Here is a 19,246-nt window from a genome sequence, read left to right on the forward strand (position 1 = left end):
GAATCTTGATTTCCTTGGAGTTGAGGCCAAAATATGAGGAAAAACCTATAAGCCCCAAACAAGTGGCAACAACGTAGTATTAATGGCTGTTGTTGAGGGCCTCCTCACCATTTCTCAAATGTCTTCATCTATTTATATCCCATGTTTCCTTCAAGGATCTTAAGGTGAGCATACACAGTTCCTCCTCCCTGTTTTATCCTCACAAACTTGTGAGGGAAGTGAGGCTGGGAGACTGATTGTCCCAAGATCACCCAGTGTTATTCAAGACTGAGTGGGATTTCAACCCTACTCTTTCAGGTCCTGGTCCAGCACCCTAACAGCACTGTCTCTCCCATTTGCACAACCTGCATAAAACACCAAGGAGTTCACCTGAATTCATATCTATTTCACTCAACCACAGTAGACCACTATGTGTCTGGTGGAGCTGCTAGGAGGTTATGGGAGTGTGTGTGAATGGTTTCAGAACTCACAGGGTTAAAGAGTTCTGTGTGACGTCCCTCAATTCCTGAGGCGTGACTGAGGGAGTGGTCTGATTCCACTTCCTGTTTTTCTGGCTTCCGAGGGAGACGGCAGCCATGAGCGCTAGAAGTCCGGGAGAGACTGTAAAGTGCTGATTTATTGTTTTACTGCTTGAATAAACACTGTTATATAAACACACAGACGCCTGGGTGTGTTTGAAGCTTCTAAGCTGACACTGGGAAGCAACAGCTCCGCTGTGTTTATTTACTCTGCATGCGTGGCGAACGGGAGAATCGGAGCAGCAAAGAGGCGCAGCTAGAGGGGAACGTGCCGGGCTCCAGGAAGATTAAGCTGCTGCTAATTGGGGTCATAAACCAATTAGCTACGCCACGCCCACAGGTTATGGAGGCCCTAATTACTGCTTTCAAGCTGTTGCGACGTGTGCCGGTATGTGTTTAAAGCCAGGAGGCCAGGACGCTACTGAAAGCGGAGGTCCTGTCTGCGTTCTGAGGCAAAGCAGCTGGCTGGAAGGAGCTGAGAGCAGCTGAAAAGAAGCAACAGCGGTGCTGTGGTCCTGCGTCGGAGACAGCTTGCTGGAAGGAGCAGCTGAGAACCAAGTGCCGGAGAGCTGACGTGAGTAGGCTGGGGCCCCGGGGAAAAAAATGGCAGACAGCCACGAGTCGTACACCGTTCCATTTGAAAAACTGGATGGCAAAAATTGGGCGGAATGGAGCAGAAAGCTGAAGGCATGGCTGGTAGCCAAGGGGCTGTGGGAGGCTGTTCAGGGACCTCCACTACCCCCAGCGGCGGCAGGTGCTTCAGCGGCAGACATTGCAAATGCCCACGCTTCACAGAGAAAAAATCACAAAGCTCTAGGAGCTATTGTGCTTAGTTTGGATGGATCACAGCTGCCTTTGGTAGAGGGGCTGGAGACTGCTTTTGAGGCCTATCAAGCGTTGGAAAGGGTGCACCACAGAACCACAGCTGGGGCAAAGATACACACCACCAGACGCTTGTTTGAGATGAAGTTACGTCCTGGGGATAGCATCAGGAAGCATGTAACTGAGATGCTATCTGTGTTTAACCAACTGAGACTGTTGCAAGTTAACTTTACTGAGGAGCTGAAAGTGTACATTTTGCTCAGCTCTCTGGACAAGAGTTATGACAATTTGTGTCTAACTCTGGAATCGATGGATCCCCAAGCGTTGACGCTTGCTTACGTGACAGGACGCTTATCTGATGAAGAGGAACGACGTATCAGAGAGGGCAGAGCTGGCACCGGGAGCTCCGGTTGCAGGGGCGGAGCTAAGCCAGCGGAATGCACGGTTCAGGCTTTTTCCACTATTTGGCGTTGTTTTGTTTGCAATTCAACTGAACATTTGCGTCGCTCTTGCCCCCACCGAAGCAGGGAGATGAGGCAGGATGTTGTCAAGGTCGCTTCCCATGGGAGCCAGCCAGGTTTCCGTGGTAACCAGCCCAGCAAGGGGGCCAGGCGTGGGAACGCGCAAGGCGGGCGTGCTGGAGACAATGAGGATGCTTATCAACTGACAGCCAGTCTTGCAATGTTTGAAAACAGCTCTAAGAGAGACAATGACCTATGTTTTGTTATAGACTCTGGAGCGAACCGAAATCTGATTCCAGAGACCCCTGCTGTCGAGATGTGGAATTGCAAGGCAGTTCCAGCTGGAAAAACTGTTCAGTTTGCAAATGGGGAAAAGAAATCTGTGTCTAATGTTGCAAATCTTTATCTTTCTGTTTTGCAGGAGCAGTTGGAAGTTTGCATTGTACCTGGGATGAAACACTGTCTTTTATCTGTCCCATATTTGTTGCAGAAGGGGTTTAAGGTTTGCTTTGAAAACGATATTTGTACAATCTCCAAAGGAGGGAAGCAACTGGTCAGAGTTGAAAAGGGGCAGAATGATCTCTTTATTCTTAAAACGCCTCTGAGAGGTGAGGGGAAGGCTGAGAGGACACAAGCTATGCGTGCTACAGTTCCCACTCATGTTTCATGTGCGTGTGCATGGCACAAGAAGACAGCCCATAGTTCTCTTGAAGAAATCCAGATGTTACCGGAGTGCTCTAAAGGTTGTAAAATACAGGAATGTGGAAAATCCCTAAATTGTAGGGCTTGCAGAAGAGCAAAGGTAAAAGGGTGCAGTTACCCCAGGGTGGACAGGGTAACCACAAAACCTTTTGAACTTGTACACATAGATCTGTTTGGTCCCATGGCACAGCCAAGTCTGGGAGGAGCCAGGTTTCTGCTGACGATTTCTGATGATCATACGCAGAATTCCTGGACCCATGCTCTGAAATGCAAGGAAGATGCAGCGCAACCGATTAAAAATTGGGTTGCGGAGATAGAACTAAGGTTCTCCACCAAGGTGCAGGCAGTCAATAGTGACCGAGGTGCACAGTTTACTGGGTCTGCTCTGCAGAAGTTCTTTCACCAGAAAGGGATACATCACAAGGTGACTTCTCCTCAAGACAGGGGGGTGGCAGAGCTCAGAAGTGAAGCTCTGGTTAAGGCTACACAGGTGTTGCTGTCAGACTCTGGGTTACCTCCAAGCTTTTGGATGGAGGCAATTCGGACTGTGAATTTCACCTGGAATAGGTCCTACAATTTAATGGTAGGTGACACCCCGTTCTTCATGCTTCACGGAAGGAAACCCCAGGTTCATTTCCTCCGTGCTTTCGGGTCGCCGGCATCTGTGCCAGTGCCAAAATCGCTACAAAAGCCAGGTGGACCCAAGTTCCAGAAAATGATCTTCTGTGGATATGAGCCAGCCACTAAAGGTTGGAGGTTTGCATATCCGGAAGGTGATCAGACCAAGCTTCTGGTCAGTAAACATGCTGAGTTCTATGAGCAGGATGGTTGGTCAAAGACTCCTGCAAGGCGTGACGTTCTCTCAGAATGTCTGTCTGAGGATGAGGATGAGGGAGAATGAGAGGCTGAACCTGTTGATGAAGACCAGGTCGATGACCAGGGTCAGGAACAGGGTGGGGCATCTCCACAAGTTGTTAAAAGAGAGCCCAAGAGTGAGCCTGCGTCTCCTGTTAGTGTAATGCAGAGAATTCGAAGACGCTTTAAGTCAGAGGGGGAATCCCGTGATGCAGAGGACACACCTGCTGACCACAGTGAGTCAGAGGAAGTACCTGAGTTTGTGCCCAGGCGGTCCAGTCGTGCCACGAAGGGAATTCCACCTGAGAGGTATCAGGCCACAGGTGTGTGGGTTGGTTTCGCACAGTGCGAACCTGAGAGTTGTGAGGAGGTTCCACAGGTGCCTGACGGGAACGCCAAGAGAAGGCGCAAGGCATTGGGAAAGGGACTGATCTCACAGAGGTCTGCAAAGGTAAATACCCAAGTCACCTCAGGAATGGAGGGAAGAGGGGGTGTGAATGGTTTCAGAACTCACAGGGTTAAAGAGTTCTGTGTGACGTCCCTCAATTCCTGAGGCGTGACTGAGGGAGTGGTCTGATTCCACTTCCTGTTTTTCTGGCTTCCGAGGGATACGGCAGCCATGAGCGCTAGAAGTCCGGGAGAGACTGTAAAGTGCTGATTTATTGTTTTACTGCTTGAATAAACACTGTTATATAAACACACAGACGCCTGGGTGTGTTTGAAGCTTCTAAGCTGACACCGGGAAGCAACAGCTCCGCTGTGTTTATTTACTCTGCATGCGTGGCGAACGGGAGAATCGGAGCAGCAAAGAGGCGCAGCTAGAGGGGAACGTGCCGGGCTCCAGGAAGATTAAGCTGCTGCTAATTGGGGTCATAAACCAATTAGCTACGCCACGCCCACAGTGCGGCCAATGAGTGTTAATGAGGACGTGCCCAAGTTGTTCTGGTTTTCTCCTCTTGCAAGGATACTGTGGACACTTGAGTGTTGCATTTTTACCAATACTTAGCACCTAACTAAACTTAAAAGTGCCTTACTTTGGTTCAGAAGGGGTCCCCGCTGTCATAATTTCAAATGTGAGTCCATGCCACACAGTAAGTTATGTTCATGATATTTAAAGATGGAGGCCCTGTCAACAAGTGTCTTTTCACTCCCCAGGCAACACCTTGAACTTGTGACTCAAGTGCCTGGATCAAAAGAATTACCGGGGGAAAGTCTTCAGGAAGCCCTGGTGGCTGTGCTGAGGAAACCGCAACCCATTAACATAGCGAGTGATCCTGTCAAGAGAACCAACAACCAGTACCCAACTGTGAGTGGAACAGAAAACTATTGCTTATGTCTAGATTTACCCATTTTCTATTTAAACTTCAGAGTAGAGGAGGTCCGATCAGGAATTATTTAGAGCGTTGAGACCTCATCCCTTGGTTTCTTGGTCCACAAGGTGTGAAAACAGCACATAGCTTGTGGAGACTGTTTGTCAGGAAGGAGTTCTGCAAATTTCCATTTTTGGAATCTACATCAGCATAGATTGCTGATATATATTGTTATGAAGAAGGATGTTTGTGTGTTTCAATTTCTTTCTCTCTCTCCTCCTCTCTCCCTTTTAGCTCAAAACCTACTTGAAAACACTGGCTAAAAAGAGACGCAGAATGGATCTCTCTGAGGCATCGACCACTTGGCATTTTTGCAAAGTTGTCCAGATGTTGCGCGATGCCAAGAAGAAAGACATCCTGCTGTTGTTGAAGAAAGCACCAGAAGAGATGGCGTAAGGAAAGAGACGGCAGGGCAAATGAAGAATTACTCTTTCTTAAGACCCTGGAAATTATTTGTGTATTTATTTTGAAAATGAATTTTTTTACTCAGAACCTTCTAAAGGGATGACTCAGGGTGGTCTGCAACAGTTAAAATCAGACAACCTGTTTGCTGAGCACCTTTCCTGATTTGTTTGCACACAGTTTGTGGGGAGCTTCAAGGACACCTGCTATTTGTTGAGCATTTGTTCTGATGTGTTTGCAGGAGGAATTTTGCGGTACATTTCTCTAGGCAAGCAATGGATACAAAAAAAATGCATTTTATTAGGGTAAAGTGTGCATAAAAGTGAATATAGTAACAGAAGTCATATACAATTGCATTATATTCGAGAAAATGGCTTTGGAAAAAAAATTGTTGGGCAAAACTGCATGCAAGAGCATTTATGTTAAGAGACATTTGAATGAAAGAGATTATGAATTTTCTAGGCTTTTTAATTTAAAAAACAAACAAACCAACAACAAACTGATGTGAAAATATGGAGAACGGAACTGAAGAATGGAAGAATGAGAAACTGAGTAAAACAAAAATTGACAGATTTGCCCATCCCTTGCTGTCACACAGTGCGTGGTGCTGATATTAAATTTTGGGTCACCTGATGTCAGATGCCCATCTAATTTATATACCGTCTCTATAATTTGCACCTATCTAGTTAATCCTGGGTTCTCTGCAGGTCTCTTCCTTTACTTCCAGCACACCTGATCTTTTCTTTCTGCCCCTTCCCACCTTTTAGGTCCTTCTACGTTGAAGCTGCAGTGGCTGCCCATTCTACAGCTTCCTTGATGGCACTGTCTGAATTTCTCAGTTTCGGGAGCAAAAAGAACGCCGCCTTACTGGAGAAGTTCTTCTACGCTGCAGCCTTCTCCCCTCGCCCTTCAAAGGAGCTCTTGCGCATGGTGGTAGTAAGTACTGTGGCTTATTTTTCTGGGCATTTTCTTGAGCTGTACTTCACCCTTTTAATTTATGAATGGATGTCCCTGTGATGTAGGATGGACAGAGACTGAGATCTGGGCGTAGTTTGACCTACCAAGTTTGCCCTACCTCACAGGGCTTTTGTGAAATTAAAGGGGGCAAACTGCTCCTTTTTTTTTTGCTGCCCTGGGAAAGGAAGGAACTTGAAAATGTGAAATGCTTGAATGTGACGTTCTGGAAACCTAGAATTCACTCTAGTGATTTTCTTGGGCTTGTTCACACACCTGTGCACTGTACTCGAGTGCTCAGCTCATGATGACTCTCAGGTGAATGTTTAAGCTGGCTCCATTGAAACAAGTGATGTTGAGTCGATATCCATTGGTAGCTAATATTGGCAGTGATTCATCAGTGGTGGCTTCTTCATATATGCAGGTTAACACTCAAGCTAGGGGTGGGGGCATCTCTGTTCTGGGAGCTGAATACAAGACTCTATCTGGCCCATAGGACTATCCCCAGACCACACCCCCTCACACATCCTGCTTTGCACCCTCCTTAAGTGATTTTGCCTAGCTGAAAGGCATCCTTGAACTTAGATAAGGACTCTTGCTTGTCTGGATGGAGGATACAGAGAGATGTGTGAGTGTGTAGAAACTGGTGTACAAAAGAAAACAATTATATTCATTGTTCTACTTACTTTTGCTTCTGGCCTTGCCAACCAACATTTCTCACGCACGTGTGAAAAACCTGCATGAAAGTCCATGCTCACATAGGTATTTTTGAACACGTTTTCTCACAAAATATGCATCTCAAGTCATCTTCCGATACATTTTTTTTAAGGCAGCAGCTCAAAAGTCTTGTACAGTGCCAAGGAAGGCTGTGTTCTGATCCTCCCGGTACTCCCAAGAGGTGTGGATCAGGTCATCCCCGATTGGAATTTGCAAAAACAAATAAATCAAATCAAATTTCTCAGGCATCTCTATGCTATGACCGGTCTTCATTCCTCTTCCAGGATAAGCTGAATGGAAAGAAACTAGAAGCAGCCACCTGGGAAACGGGGAATATTGTAATCGGCAGCCTGATTGGCAAGCTGTGCCAAATGAAACTGTGTGGTCTTCAAGTGAGTTGACGCCCGTCCAATGCCTTGTTCTACTCCCACCCACCCTCACCTAGGAAAGCTCAGACTTGTCAATTTAGTGCCCACCTCCCTTTTTCTTGTGTCTCCTATGTCAAACAAACAGGAAGTAAGACTTGAAGTAGACTCCATCGTGCAAAGGCTCAAGAACACCAAGAAGGACTCTGAGAGGGTGATTTATCTGTTGTCCCTGAAAAGTGCTCTGCTGCCAGAATCCATCCCCATCTTCCTGCATTATGCAGAAGAGGGCTCTGCCACGGTCTCAGCCACAGCGCTGAACGCACTACAGAGGTATTCTGCACAGCACATCTCAAGCACGGTATGGCACAGTCTCCGTTACTTAAAGAGCATTTCCCAAAAATATATCTTTTTTTTTCCTATGTAAGCTTTCATCAGTGAAACATTCTAGGTCCTCTTGTGCCAAGAAGGGCTCGGTTTATGCAACAGAAAATAATTTCACCAACCCTCTGTGGTTTTTGGAGGTTCCTCCACTTCTGCTTGAAAGGTTATATTCCTCCTTCTTCTCCATCTCCCGCTACTGGTGGGACCTGGAGATATTCTGAGGCTGGACTTTGAGACAGACTCCCCTTATTTAGGGAGAGTCAAGGGTCACTTCCATACCATACATTGCGAGCACTCTTATAATACTTTAGCAGTCCTGGCTTCCCCAAAGAATCCTGGGAACTGTAGTTTGTTATGGCTAGGAGACCCCTTACAGGCCTACAATTCCCATGATTCTATGGGTGAAGCCATGACTGGTAAAGTGGTATAAGAATGCTCTCAATGTATAGGTGTGGAGGTGACCACAGTGGGTATAAATATATCACCCTGTCAAAAAAATAAAATAGAGCATATGGTATAATCCTCCTGTGACTATACCACTTCACAATGCAATTAAGAGATTACATGACTGAGAGCATGGGGGAGACCCCTACATGTAGAAAACTAGTATGTCAGGGTTAAAATTGTAGCTTGGAAAGGTATTTGGTTTCATGAATGACCTCTGTACAAACCTAGTTGCTGAATGTCATGCTAAAAACAAACAGACTGTGTTCAATTTCTGCGTTGCCAGGTTAAAATGGCAATGAAATGCATATTCCATGAAGTGCACAGACGCTATCCAAAAATTTCAAGGCTGGCTGCTGCAGAAATCCTGTTGAACAATGATCCCTTGCCAGAGGACTTCACCAATATCCTGTTGGCCACCAGAGAACTTGAACCAGAAATGTCAAGATTTCTGCTGTCAAAAATCCAAAACATCGTACACTCCGGTAATCATCCAACCAGGTAAAAATATCCTTGTATGATAATATTCAGTTTGGGCTTGGGGAGAGATCAGAACAACCCCACTTTCAAACTGGCTTTTAGGAACATGGCAGACATAGGCATTCACAGGGTGTGGGGCAAGGGGAGGCAGCTCTATCCCAATGAATCATAATCCCCAGATTCTCAGATTTCATTTATAGGAAAGTGTAAGGGTAGGATCCAATGTAGTACTAAGTGAATGTTTCTGTCAGTGAAAGGATTTCTGCTTCTCCCCCTCTTCTTCCCCAGTGTATCTCAAATATACTTTAGGGGTTCCCCTAACACTCTGGAGCAAGTTGGGAGAGTGTGGGTGCCTGCACAAGAGGAAGTCCCATTGCACAAGCGGAAATCCTTGTCTGACAGGATGCGGTCGTTTCTAGCATTTGTAGCACCTGAACTACAAGGCAAAATGTACTAGCACTGGTTGTTTTTAAAGTGAGAAATTAACCTCTCTGCCCTCCCCCCCCCCCCACGTTGTGGGTGTCCATGGTCACAGATTTTCTACATTATTCTAGGGAATGCACTCCTCCTTCTCTGCATTTACCATATATTTCACAAATCAATTTAACCTCTTCCAAAATGGCAGCCAGGTTCCCCAAAACAAGTTTACTCTCCTTTGCAGATATAGTCCATATCACACACCCCTTCCTGGTTTTTTTTGTTTTGTTTCCCCCACAGGAAGGTCGCTAAAGAGGTTCTGAATGACCCGCAGATAAATAATTACTACTTCCTCTCCTCTGAAGTTGGCAGCTCCATCTCCTTCTCAGGACCAGTGACAGGTAACTTTTCCCCCTCGTGCACTAGGCAGCCATAGACTCCTGCATATTCTGGGGTCAAGGGGTCAGACCACATGTTCAGACAGATACTTCCCATGTTGCCACGCTTTTATTAAAACCTTTGGAAAGCTGTCTGCTCCTCTTCATGCAATATTCCTTGACCGTGATGTGAAGCTATGTGTCTCTTTCTCGGATCTCCCTTTCAGCCACCAATGACACTCTCTCTACCATTGGCCTGGATCTCCTGTTCTCAGACATTGGCATTCTGAGGAAGAGCACCACCAGTTTCAATATCCTAAGCCATGGCTACCAGCTCCAAGCAGCTCAGGTATGGCGCTTCCTATTGCACCATTGTGGACTCGGCTACATTAGTAAAGAAAAAATGTTTTATATGCGTTATAACATTGCGACACCAGGTGGCGCTGTGAAGTCCCATCTTTCGCCAACGTGGCTTCCCACTTTGAGGTTTACAACGAGTTTTCCTGAAATGCATTTTTACATGTCTAGATCCAGCCCATATTTCATTGTTCTGTTGTTGCTCGAGACGGTTCTGAATATTTTTTAGGTCTCACCCTTGCCTTATGGGCAATGTGTAATTGTTGTCCAAGCATACCCTTTAATTTTCAACAGATTTCTCCCTCTCCCAATTTTTATTAGTGGTATTCGTCAATTTATACAAAAAAGATGCGTCCCAATTTGCTTAGGCAGTGGTCCCCACTCCAAAGGAGGAGGAGTTTCAATGGCCAATAATGCTCTGGAAACCAAGGCAGGTACTTGGCATTTTCCTCACACCAGCCCAAATCCTGAAGATAGCTGCTGAGTGATAATTGGCTCAATGTCATAGTAGAAGACCTGCTTTAGGATGAGGGGGTGAGGCCTTGCTGTGTGGTGTATAGAAACATCTTGACTCTTTTCCTCCCTTTATTTAGGAAAAGGGAGCTCTCTTGTTGGGAACTAGGGTGGAGTGGGGAGTACACATCCTTTAAATATCTGAAAGACTAACTCTTTCCCTAAGATAAGTGGGGGGGGGGGGGCCTCTTGGTGGTTCCACCACCCTTAGAAGTTCAGGTGGGTGGTGGTCCAGGAGAGGGTATTCTCTGTGGCAGCCCCTAAATTGTGGAACTGCCTCTCCATAGAGGCACACCTGGCAACTTAACCATACAGACTTTGGGGGATGCTGAAGATGCTCCTGGCCTTTACTCTAGCCTTTGACACCTGAGACGTGCATTTTCAGGGCCCGTCCTTTTTCAAGTGTGATATTCTTCACCCTAAGGTTTCAGGGCATACAATAAGTAATAAATCAAAATAATAGTAGTAGCAGCGTTAATAATAATAACAACAACTACTACTACAACATAGAAAGAGGAGTATGTTCTGAAATGGTGGTCTAGTGCTGCAGAAAAAGGAGTAGTCCTGAACATCACACAGACTTTCCCATCTCATGTATCCTAGGTGGCCATAGAAGCAAAAGGATATGAGGGCATCCTGGGAGGCAACACAGCCGACGGAGAAGACGAATTAATGGCCGGCATGTCTGCTGCTCTGCTTGATGTCCAGTTACGGCCAATCACTTTCTTTGAAGGATACACAGATCTGATGTCGAAGTTCTTCACGAGCTCAGGAGAACCCACAAATGTGGTCAAAGGGAACGTATTGCTGATGGACCATCTACAGGTACCAGCCCCTGCATACCCGTGTACACTGATGGCATAGAAGGAATTGTCATGGTGGGACCAGCCCCCCCCCCCACTCACACCCACACACACCACGCTGCATTTGTTTAAGCCATGTTGGAACCAAAGCACCAAGAACAGGTCCTCCCATGACAGTTGGTGCATCCAAGTAGAACACCAAACATTCCCAGTGCCTGCAGTTTGATATATTAGCCTAAGGACATCCACCCTTCAACTGACAACATTGTACATCTGCATTAGCTTTCCAGTCACCCATGTGCATCAAGAGTACTGCTTATGGGAAGAGGTGAAGAGCTGCACCTATAAGAACATCCCATTGCTCCTGGTGCCACCACCTTTGGAGGCTAGCTTGGTGAGCTACAGGAAGCAGGACTTCTTTGTGTAGGGCTATTTAGCGGGGTTCCTTGATCAAGGGCTCTTATTCAGTCCAGTCTTTGACCATTTGCCATGTTGGTTGGGGCTGATGGAAGCAGCAGCCCAACCCCTGCTGGAGAGCACTACATTTAATTCCCTGATTTAGAGAAAGATGAGCTAGGAATGTGATTGCAATTATTACTGTTTTGAAGCAATGAGCACCAATTGTCCCCTGCAGACTAGCTGGGGGGGGGGACACCTGTACAGACAAGATGTACCTTACTCAATAGTAAGCCCCATTGATAAGCCCATGATAAGCGCTTGAACAATCCAGTAAGTGAACGTTACTGTGCTGCATAGGCAATCCCACTTCAGTCTGGTTTGCAAACTGTGATCACTCTCCGAGGAGGACTTGGGTTAGATGTTTCAGCTGACATCAATGTGAATTTGTGGGAGCAGGAGTTCAAAACAGGCGTCGAAACCAGGTACGTGTGAGTAAGAAGTGGATTCATCTCTTAAGTATGATAGACCCTTACCCAATACTCTGCCAAACACTGGAAAATTCGTAGTGTTATCCCAACTCAATAAAGCCCATAAAATGACTATTTGATTGTCCAGCATTGCTCTCTGCATTTCAATCTCCATCTCCGCATGCAAATTGCTGGACATGCTTTCTATGCTGGGACAAAGGTACAATTCAGAGTCTGCATTGCCCCTTATATCAACCATGCTAAACATGCACTGTTTCAGACCCATCCCAGTTTACTTTCATGTCCAAAATGGCACCTCTGGTCTTCAAGCCAAAGCAGCCAGATATGTGTGTCCTTTGTTTTCTGGGGCCAAGCAATTGCATCAGTGCTACTCAAGAGTCATAGCACTTCAGATGATGACTCTTTTGCTAAGAAGTAGCAGACATCAACTGTTACATTGGGGGGGGGGACACCTGAAATAACTGATCAGAGACAGCAGGACTTGGTGCAAATCAAGGTTAAAACCAGCTTTCCAATAGTTAGCCAACTTCCTTGAAAAACAGTGCTCATTTTCCCTCTCCAATTACAGGGGCGCACTGACCATTGATTTCCAAGCAGAACTGGATGCGCCATTTTTTCAAGCCACAGTCAAAACCCAAACAGAAGTCGAAATGGCCACAAACTTCAATACAGCTGGAAGAGTTTCTACCGTGCCCGTGCTCATGTGTCTGCAGCTTACAGAAGAAGAAGTCGCTTACAGGTGAGCTGTAGATCTCAAGCACCTTCCATAGCTATGGAATCCAAACCAAGGATAATGTCAAATGTTCTCCAATTTTACAACACCTAACTTTCTCCCAAGTCACAATGGCTTCTCCATAAGGGGCACTGGAGCAGGTGCTGTTCTTGACCCCCATATATCCACACAACCAGAGCCCTGTCCAAGAATGCAAAATTCAACGACCTCAACATTAAGGAATCGCTTGCATGGATAACAACCACCATAACAGGTCAAATACAGAGAAAAGTTCAACTCAGCATATCACACTTTTTGTGCTAACCATTATTCAGAGTCCACCTCATAGTCTGAGCTTCCAAACATAACATACCAACCACAGTTTGGAGCGAGGGACACTTTTCAGTCCAAAGGCTGCATTCCCTTTGGATTACCCTTGAGAGCCACATGGCCAGTCGTGCGTGGGGCCAGAGCAGTTAATGTTGATTAAGGCAACTTTCTACACACATAAGAGGCATTGTCAGGGTTCAAGGAGACATTCCAACCAGGCAAAAACACTCAAGGGGAAGTGTTGCTGGAGAGAATCCAGAGAAGTCTGGGGGGCTGCATCTAGCCCTCAGCCTGTGGTTTCCCATCCCTGAATTATAAAGTATGAGTTGGGCACAGTAGTCCTCCATGTCTGTTGGCCATCATTGCTGTTGATGGATATTGGCTAGATTCTGTTGGCCAACATTGCTGCTGGTTAATACTGGAGTCTCTACCAAGTCCCTGGCCAAAGGCATACCTAGGGTCCCTTGCACCCCCAGTAAATCTGCCCCCCAAATCACTTTACTGTGGTGCAAGAAGGACAGGAAGCTCCTCCCACATTGTATCTCGCTGTGAATGCAGTGTCGTGTCACCACACGCATATATATCATATTCTCCATAGTCTGATAGGCACCTGTCCTGAACCCCTGGCCTACCTGGCAGCAAGTCAGTATGTCAAGTCCAAAGGTCAAAGTCCGGGGGCCAATCCACACAAACAGAGTCCAAAGGTCAGGAAACACAGTCCAAGTAAGCCAAGTCTGAAGTCCAGCAGTCAGAATAGAATCCAGAGTCAACCCTGGAGGACCAGGAGCCTCCAAGCCAGGGCCAAACCAACATGAGCAGTTGAGCAGTCACAACACCTCAGCTCTGCTTCTCTTTTGTACTTTGCCTGCTGATTGCAATATCTGAGCTTGACGAGGCAGGTGACCCTCACCTGTTCCAAGCCTACTCCAGCTGAGGAATCACAACCCTCCTCCCAGAACTAGCAAGCCCCACCTGGCCACCTAGGGAGCTGGGCTGTGGGCCCTTGCCTGCCTCAGCGTCTGGAAGTGTCCCTCCTGCTGCTCGCTACACCTCAGAGCCTGCCGTGTTGGGTCCTGCTACTCTCGTTCCTGTGCATGGACCCCCATCCCCTGCGAGTACTTCCTTCCCCATCTGCTGCTTGCCCTGGCGTGCCCCAGTCCTGGCTACACACCTTGCCAGGGTTCTCTTCCTCCTTCCCATCGTCCTGCCAGTTCATGAGAGTGCCCGTGGCGGGGACTAGTTCACCAACCCCTAGGTATGCCTCTGTCCCTGGCTACTGCAGCGCTTTGGTTCAACTATGCCATGAGCTTAGCTGCCACTTGGGCTTTGTAAAAATGCAGAAGCAACAGGCCGAGGGAAGCTGGGATAGCCTCTCCTTTTAGAGAGCCAAATATTTATCGCCCTTGTCTTCAGCAACAAGCGATAATGAGTTCCGTACCTACCGTTTGAGCTGAAGCTGGTTCTCTTAAAATAAACCCACCATCTAGGAAGGTTGCCGGGAGGTTAATGGAAGCCTTGGGCAATGCCAGACTAAGGAGCTTTAAGAGGTGCTGCCCAAATACAAAGAATGCAGGCTTATCTTTTACAGTGTTATGGCGATAAATCCCTTCCTTAGGACCATAACTACTGCATCTTGTGCCAAGATTGATTTCCCACCAGACATAACATCACTGCTCTCTTGTGCTCTCGTCGATAAATCTTTCATGGCTGCCTCTTGACATAAATAGACCCAGAGCAGGTTTCGGGTGCTGTGTATGACATCCAGCACAGATGCACTTGGCAATGTTCCCAGGCTTCATCCAAGCTTGTGAGACAGAGCCTTTGCTTGTGTAGAAGAGAATGGTCTTGGCATATCCGTCTAGTTCGGGGACATGAGACAAACTTTGGGACAAACAGGTTTGGAATTGGCACTAGGGAGAAATCAGAACTATGTCATGTCTTCTGCCTCTTCCATGGAGGTCATATGCTCTCAGGTTTTGATATTGTAGAACTCATTTGTAGAACTTCCCCAAGGGCCAAACCTTCAGCCTCTTTGCCTGACATGCTCCTACAAAAGGCAAAGTGCAGATAGGTTCCAATCCTATATACACTAATGGCAAGCTCATTCTCCAATTGCGGATCTTTGGGCAGAGAAGGTAAATGCGATGCCATCCACATTGAGAGGAGAGCTTTCCTAATTCACGCTTTCTAAACAATACAGAAACTGAAACACAGCATCCCATACAAAAAGAAAAAAAACTTCAGTGATTTTCGCAAGGCACTTCTTCATCCAAGTAATATGTACAAATCTGTGTAAAAAAAATTAGGGAAAATAACATTTACAAGTGCCTTGCCAATTTGAGTGTGAAAGGCAAAATTTCAGACAAATGTGGGTATATTTTTTAAAAAAATTGCACTGATGAATTTTCAGGAGGAGTTTTTGCAAAATTGCAGAAATATGTAGATTTGAATCTGGGAAAATGAGAACCTGAAAAGAACCAAACTAGACACTCCTAGCCCTATCCTGGAGTAGCCAAAACAGCATCACTCATGCACAAGAGATTAAAATCAGCAGGCATGGAGGAACTCCAAAAGTTTGCAGAAATACAACAAATATTTAGCGCAGAAACTTGGGGGGGGGGATAAATTGTTCGGTAAGGAATGAGCAATGCTCAGTAGGAATGGAATATTAACTGGTAGGACAGAATGCAAGGGGAGGGGAAAATGGAATGGAATATCCTGGGAGAGGGCATGCACCTCTTGAACATGTGCTTTCTAGGCACAGGGGAAGTGGAAGTGTCTATGACCCCTTAAGCTGGTTGGCTAGGATCCTGAACAAGAGCACATTTTGTTGCAGGTCCCATATGTTGTAAATTACTGGGAGTTCTTGAGAGTTTTCAAAGATTCTACTTTTCCTAGTATATTTGCAGAGGAGGAAGGGAAACTGGGAAGGCTGTGTGTGTGTGTGTGTGTGTGTGTGTGTGTGTGTCCTGTCTAAAGGCTTATTGAGGCTGCATTCACCATCTGAGATGGGAAAAGTACATTTTTAAGAATCCCTCCAAAAACTATTTCGTAAAGATGTTAAGAACCAGCTATTTTTACATACAATGAATGTGTCCCAAAGCAAGTCTTCCGGGAGCATATAATGTGAAAATGGTTTACCTGAATATGTTTTCTTCAGTACCAGTTGGTTTAGATAATATTGTGAAAAGGTGATATTTTCAGGCCATAGGGACATATCTAAAGTTAGTTGCATGGATGACTTGTCCTAGAGAAATGTGGGGTTTTTTTGTATGTCTGTACATGCACTCATTGAAATCCCAGAAGCCATCCTACAGATACGAAACGCTAGGTCAGATTGAGTTCACTGTTTGTTGGTTGTGCTTTTATTTCCTCACAGAGAAATCTTCTCGGTCTCAGAATCCTCTGCAAACCACAGCACCACTGTCCGCAAAGGGAAATGGACCACCATCCCTGGGCGTGAGCTTTCCTTTCACAGAGCCAACTCTGAAATGTGCAGGATCCTGCTTGCAGAGACAACGGAACAATAAAAAAGCAGCATCCATATGTTGTCACCTTGTACTTGCTGTTTCTCTTTTCCCACTCATGTCTTATACCTAGGCCAAAGTTTAAAGTGTGCAAGTTCCTGGTCCCGTTTTTCCACTTACATTTTTATTCTGACAGAAGTTTTGGATGGACCAAAACAGTACATCACAGGTCACAAATCCTCCACATTTCCAATCTCAACAAATGCTGTTTTGTGCCGTTATAGAGTTGCTAAGGCGGTAGTTTAAATGCGAGAGTCAAGAAAGGAACTCTCGCCAACATTTTTTATCATTTCACAGCTTCTTTCATATCAGCCCCTTTACATGGGATAGCTTAAGTTTGGCTCACCCTGCTAGTCCATTCTTTGAAATGTTTCCCTTTGTTCTTTTCCAGCCTCTGCTGCAGGGCATTGGGGGAGAAAAGATTGTTCTTTGCTGTTTGCTATCAGATCACCTTTCTGCAACAACTGCTGGTCCTCTGCTTTTGCTTCTGAATAAAGGGGGCTGAATAAGCTTTCAGATAATATGGGGGGCAATTCCGATGTTTGCAGAAGTATAAACAAAAATTAAGGAAGGGGAGAAAATCTCAATATTTAATGCTGTGCCCACTAGGAAGACACCTCCATATTAGAGCCCTATTTAATTGCTAAGGCTGCAGTCGACAACCATTCGAATCACTGGGAGACTTTGCCACTGACTTTGACAGGACCTGGTTTGTATCCTATTGCATGATCATCAAACAACCTTGTGTCTCAATTCCTAAAGGAGCCTGGCCATTAGATCTTTCCAAACTGCTGTCATTGAACTCAGAAATAATCAGTCCAGCAGTGACCTCTAGTGCTTGCAAAGTGTATGCAACTGAACGAGTGCCTATGAACTGAAACAAAAGCCCTTGTACCCAAAGGAAGGATGTCAACTTCTTTTAATGGTGTGCGGGGGGAAATCTCAGTAAACCATGTGGACACAAAACCCCTGCTCACTCACCAACAATTTTCAATGGAAGCAAAAACGGTGAAGGAGTGAATTTTTTAAAAAATAAACCACACAGCTTTAGAGAATGGCTGACTCCTGTCCGCAAAATTCCAGTATCTATGATGGAAGCATCATATTAATATCTAACCTGCAACTTAAGTTTTGGTCTTTCTCATGCAACAATACCTGGCTCTTTTTATTATAAGGATAGGGAAAATATGTTCAAATTCTTGAACTGGCTATGCATTGCCTAATATTTCCCATCCACCAGAGGAAGCAGCCCAAAAGACTCAGTGTGCAGAGGTGTACAATACTGTAAAAATGACCTGTGACTGTTTTACCACCATTTAGAGGGGCAGAAAATGTAGACAGAACATGTAGAATGCATGTGCTACTTCTATGAACATTATTGGGGGGGGGGGTGTCAGGCTGAGGCCCGAGTCCCACTGACCTGGGATTAAGCCCCATTAAATTCAGTAGGATATGCTTCTGAACATGGACTGTGCCATTAGTCAAGTTACAATATAGTTACTGTGACATAAACTTTAGTAGATTAGAGCCCTAGATCAGATGTATGATCCTCAGTTACATGCACATTCATTGGCAGATATAACTGGGTATAGAGGGAAGAAACTGAAAAATATGGGGGGGGGGTTTAGCAAATTGCTGCGAAATGTACCAGGGTAGTGTTTACCGCCCCCCGCCCCCAACACTTCAGTCATCTGAGGAAGTTCTACTCCCAACATGTGATAACACAATTCTGTTCTTCTTTTAAGATGCCACGAGACTGTTTTCATAAAAACCACCGCTGCCCAGTCAACCCTCACACCGTTGTCCATGGCTGCTTATTCATCACTACAGAGCGGAGTCATGCATAGCTATCCTGAGCAATGTTTGCTAATTTCTGTTTGCTCAGAGGTCCTACTGAGTTTAGCGGGACCAGTTCCCAGGGACATGTCCTTTGGACTGCGGCCTGAGGGTGAAGGTACATAATTACGCAGCGGGTCCATGGATTCATCTCCTTGCTTTACCTTTTCACTGAAATACAGTCACACATGGTGGGTGGTCAGTTTGGTGAGGGGGGCAGCAGTAGAGCGGAGGGAGGAGCCATTAACTTTCCTTCCTCGTTCCATTTTCCAGATATGCCTTTACATGCGAACTGAATTTTCCACCCCCAGCTGAGCAGATGCTCAGAAGCACCGTTCTGTAGCCTTTCTGAGCCACTGTTTGACTTGCAACACCATTTTCCCCAAACCATGCCCATCTGATGTCAGGTATGGGGCAGGTAGAGGCAGCTGCCAATGCACAATTGGGAGCCTTAAACTGAGCTGCCAATGATGATGATGATGATGATGATGATGATAATTATTTTATTATTTATACCCCGCCCATCTGGCTGGGCTTCCCCACCCACTCTGGGCGGCTTCCAAAAAAATATTAAAATACTGTAATACATCAAACATTAAAAGCTTCCCTAAACAGGGCTGCCTTCAGATGTCTTTTAAAAGTCTGGAAGTTGTTGTTCTCTTTGACATCTGGTGGGAGGGCGTTCCACAGGGAAGGCGCCACTACTGAGAAGGCCCTCTGCCTGGTTCCCTGTAACTTGGCTTCTCACAGTGAGGGAACCACCAGAAGGCCCTTGGAGCTGGACCTCAGTGTCCAGGTAGAACAATGGGGGTGGAGACGCTCCTTCAGATATACTGGACCAAGGCCTTGATGCCTTGGCAAAGGAAAACAGGCTTTGGCCTGTGGCAACCCAGCAGCTGATGAGCAGGAAAGCTGAAGCCTCAGGAACTTTGCAAGCCCTACCCAGTGCTCTGAATCCCCAACTTGAGGACTTCAAAGCACCCAAACAAACACTTTGTGTCATTCTGATATCA

General features: G+C 46.0%; 1 protein-coding gene across 1 annotated transcript in view; it reads left to right on the forward strand.

Moving 5' to 3' along the window:
- TBATA (thymus, brain and testes associated) overlaps positions 1 to 16,431 on the forward strand; it is a 44,778-nt gene extending 28,347 nt beyond the window's left edge. The window contains exons 14-25 of the mRNA XM_079976518.1: positions 4,514 to 4,664; positions 4,963 to 5,120; positions 5,898 to 6,066; positions 7,086 to 7,193; positions 7,315 to 7,527; positions 8,281 to 8,495; positions 9,192 to 9,292; positions 9,496 to 9,617; positions 10,742 to 10,963; positions 11,698 to 11,822; positions 12,397 to 12,567; positions 16,250 to 16,431. Of these exons, the coding sequence (XP_079832644.1) occupies positions 4,514 to 4,664; positions 4,963 to 5,120; positions 5,898 to 6,066; positions 7,086 to 7,193; positions 7,315 to 7,527; positions 8,281 to 8,495; positions 9,192 to 9,292; positions 9,496 to 9,617; positions 10,742 to 10,963; positions 11,698 to 11,822; positions 12,397 to 12,567; positions 16,250 to 16,400 (1,906 nt within the window). The 3' untranslated portion in view covers positions 16,401 to 16,431. The remainder of the gene's footprint in view (positions 1 to 4,513; positions 4,665 to 4,962; positions 5,121 to 5,897; positions 6,067 to 7,085; positions 7,194 to 7,314; positions 7,528 to 8,280; positions 8,496 to 9,191; positions 9,293 to 9,495; positions 9,618 to 10,741; positions 10,964 to 11,697; positions 11,823 to 12,396; positions 12,568 to 16,249) is intronic.
- Positions 16,432 to 19,246: the final 2,815 nt, after the last annotated feature.

This window comes from Podarcis cretensis (assembly GCF_951804945.1).
Source record: "Podarcis cretensis genome assembly, chromosome: 5".
NCBI classification, from domain to species: Eukaryota; Metazoa; Chordata; class Lepidosauria; order Squamata; family Lacertidae; genus Podarcis; species Podarcis cretensis.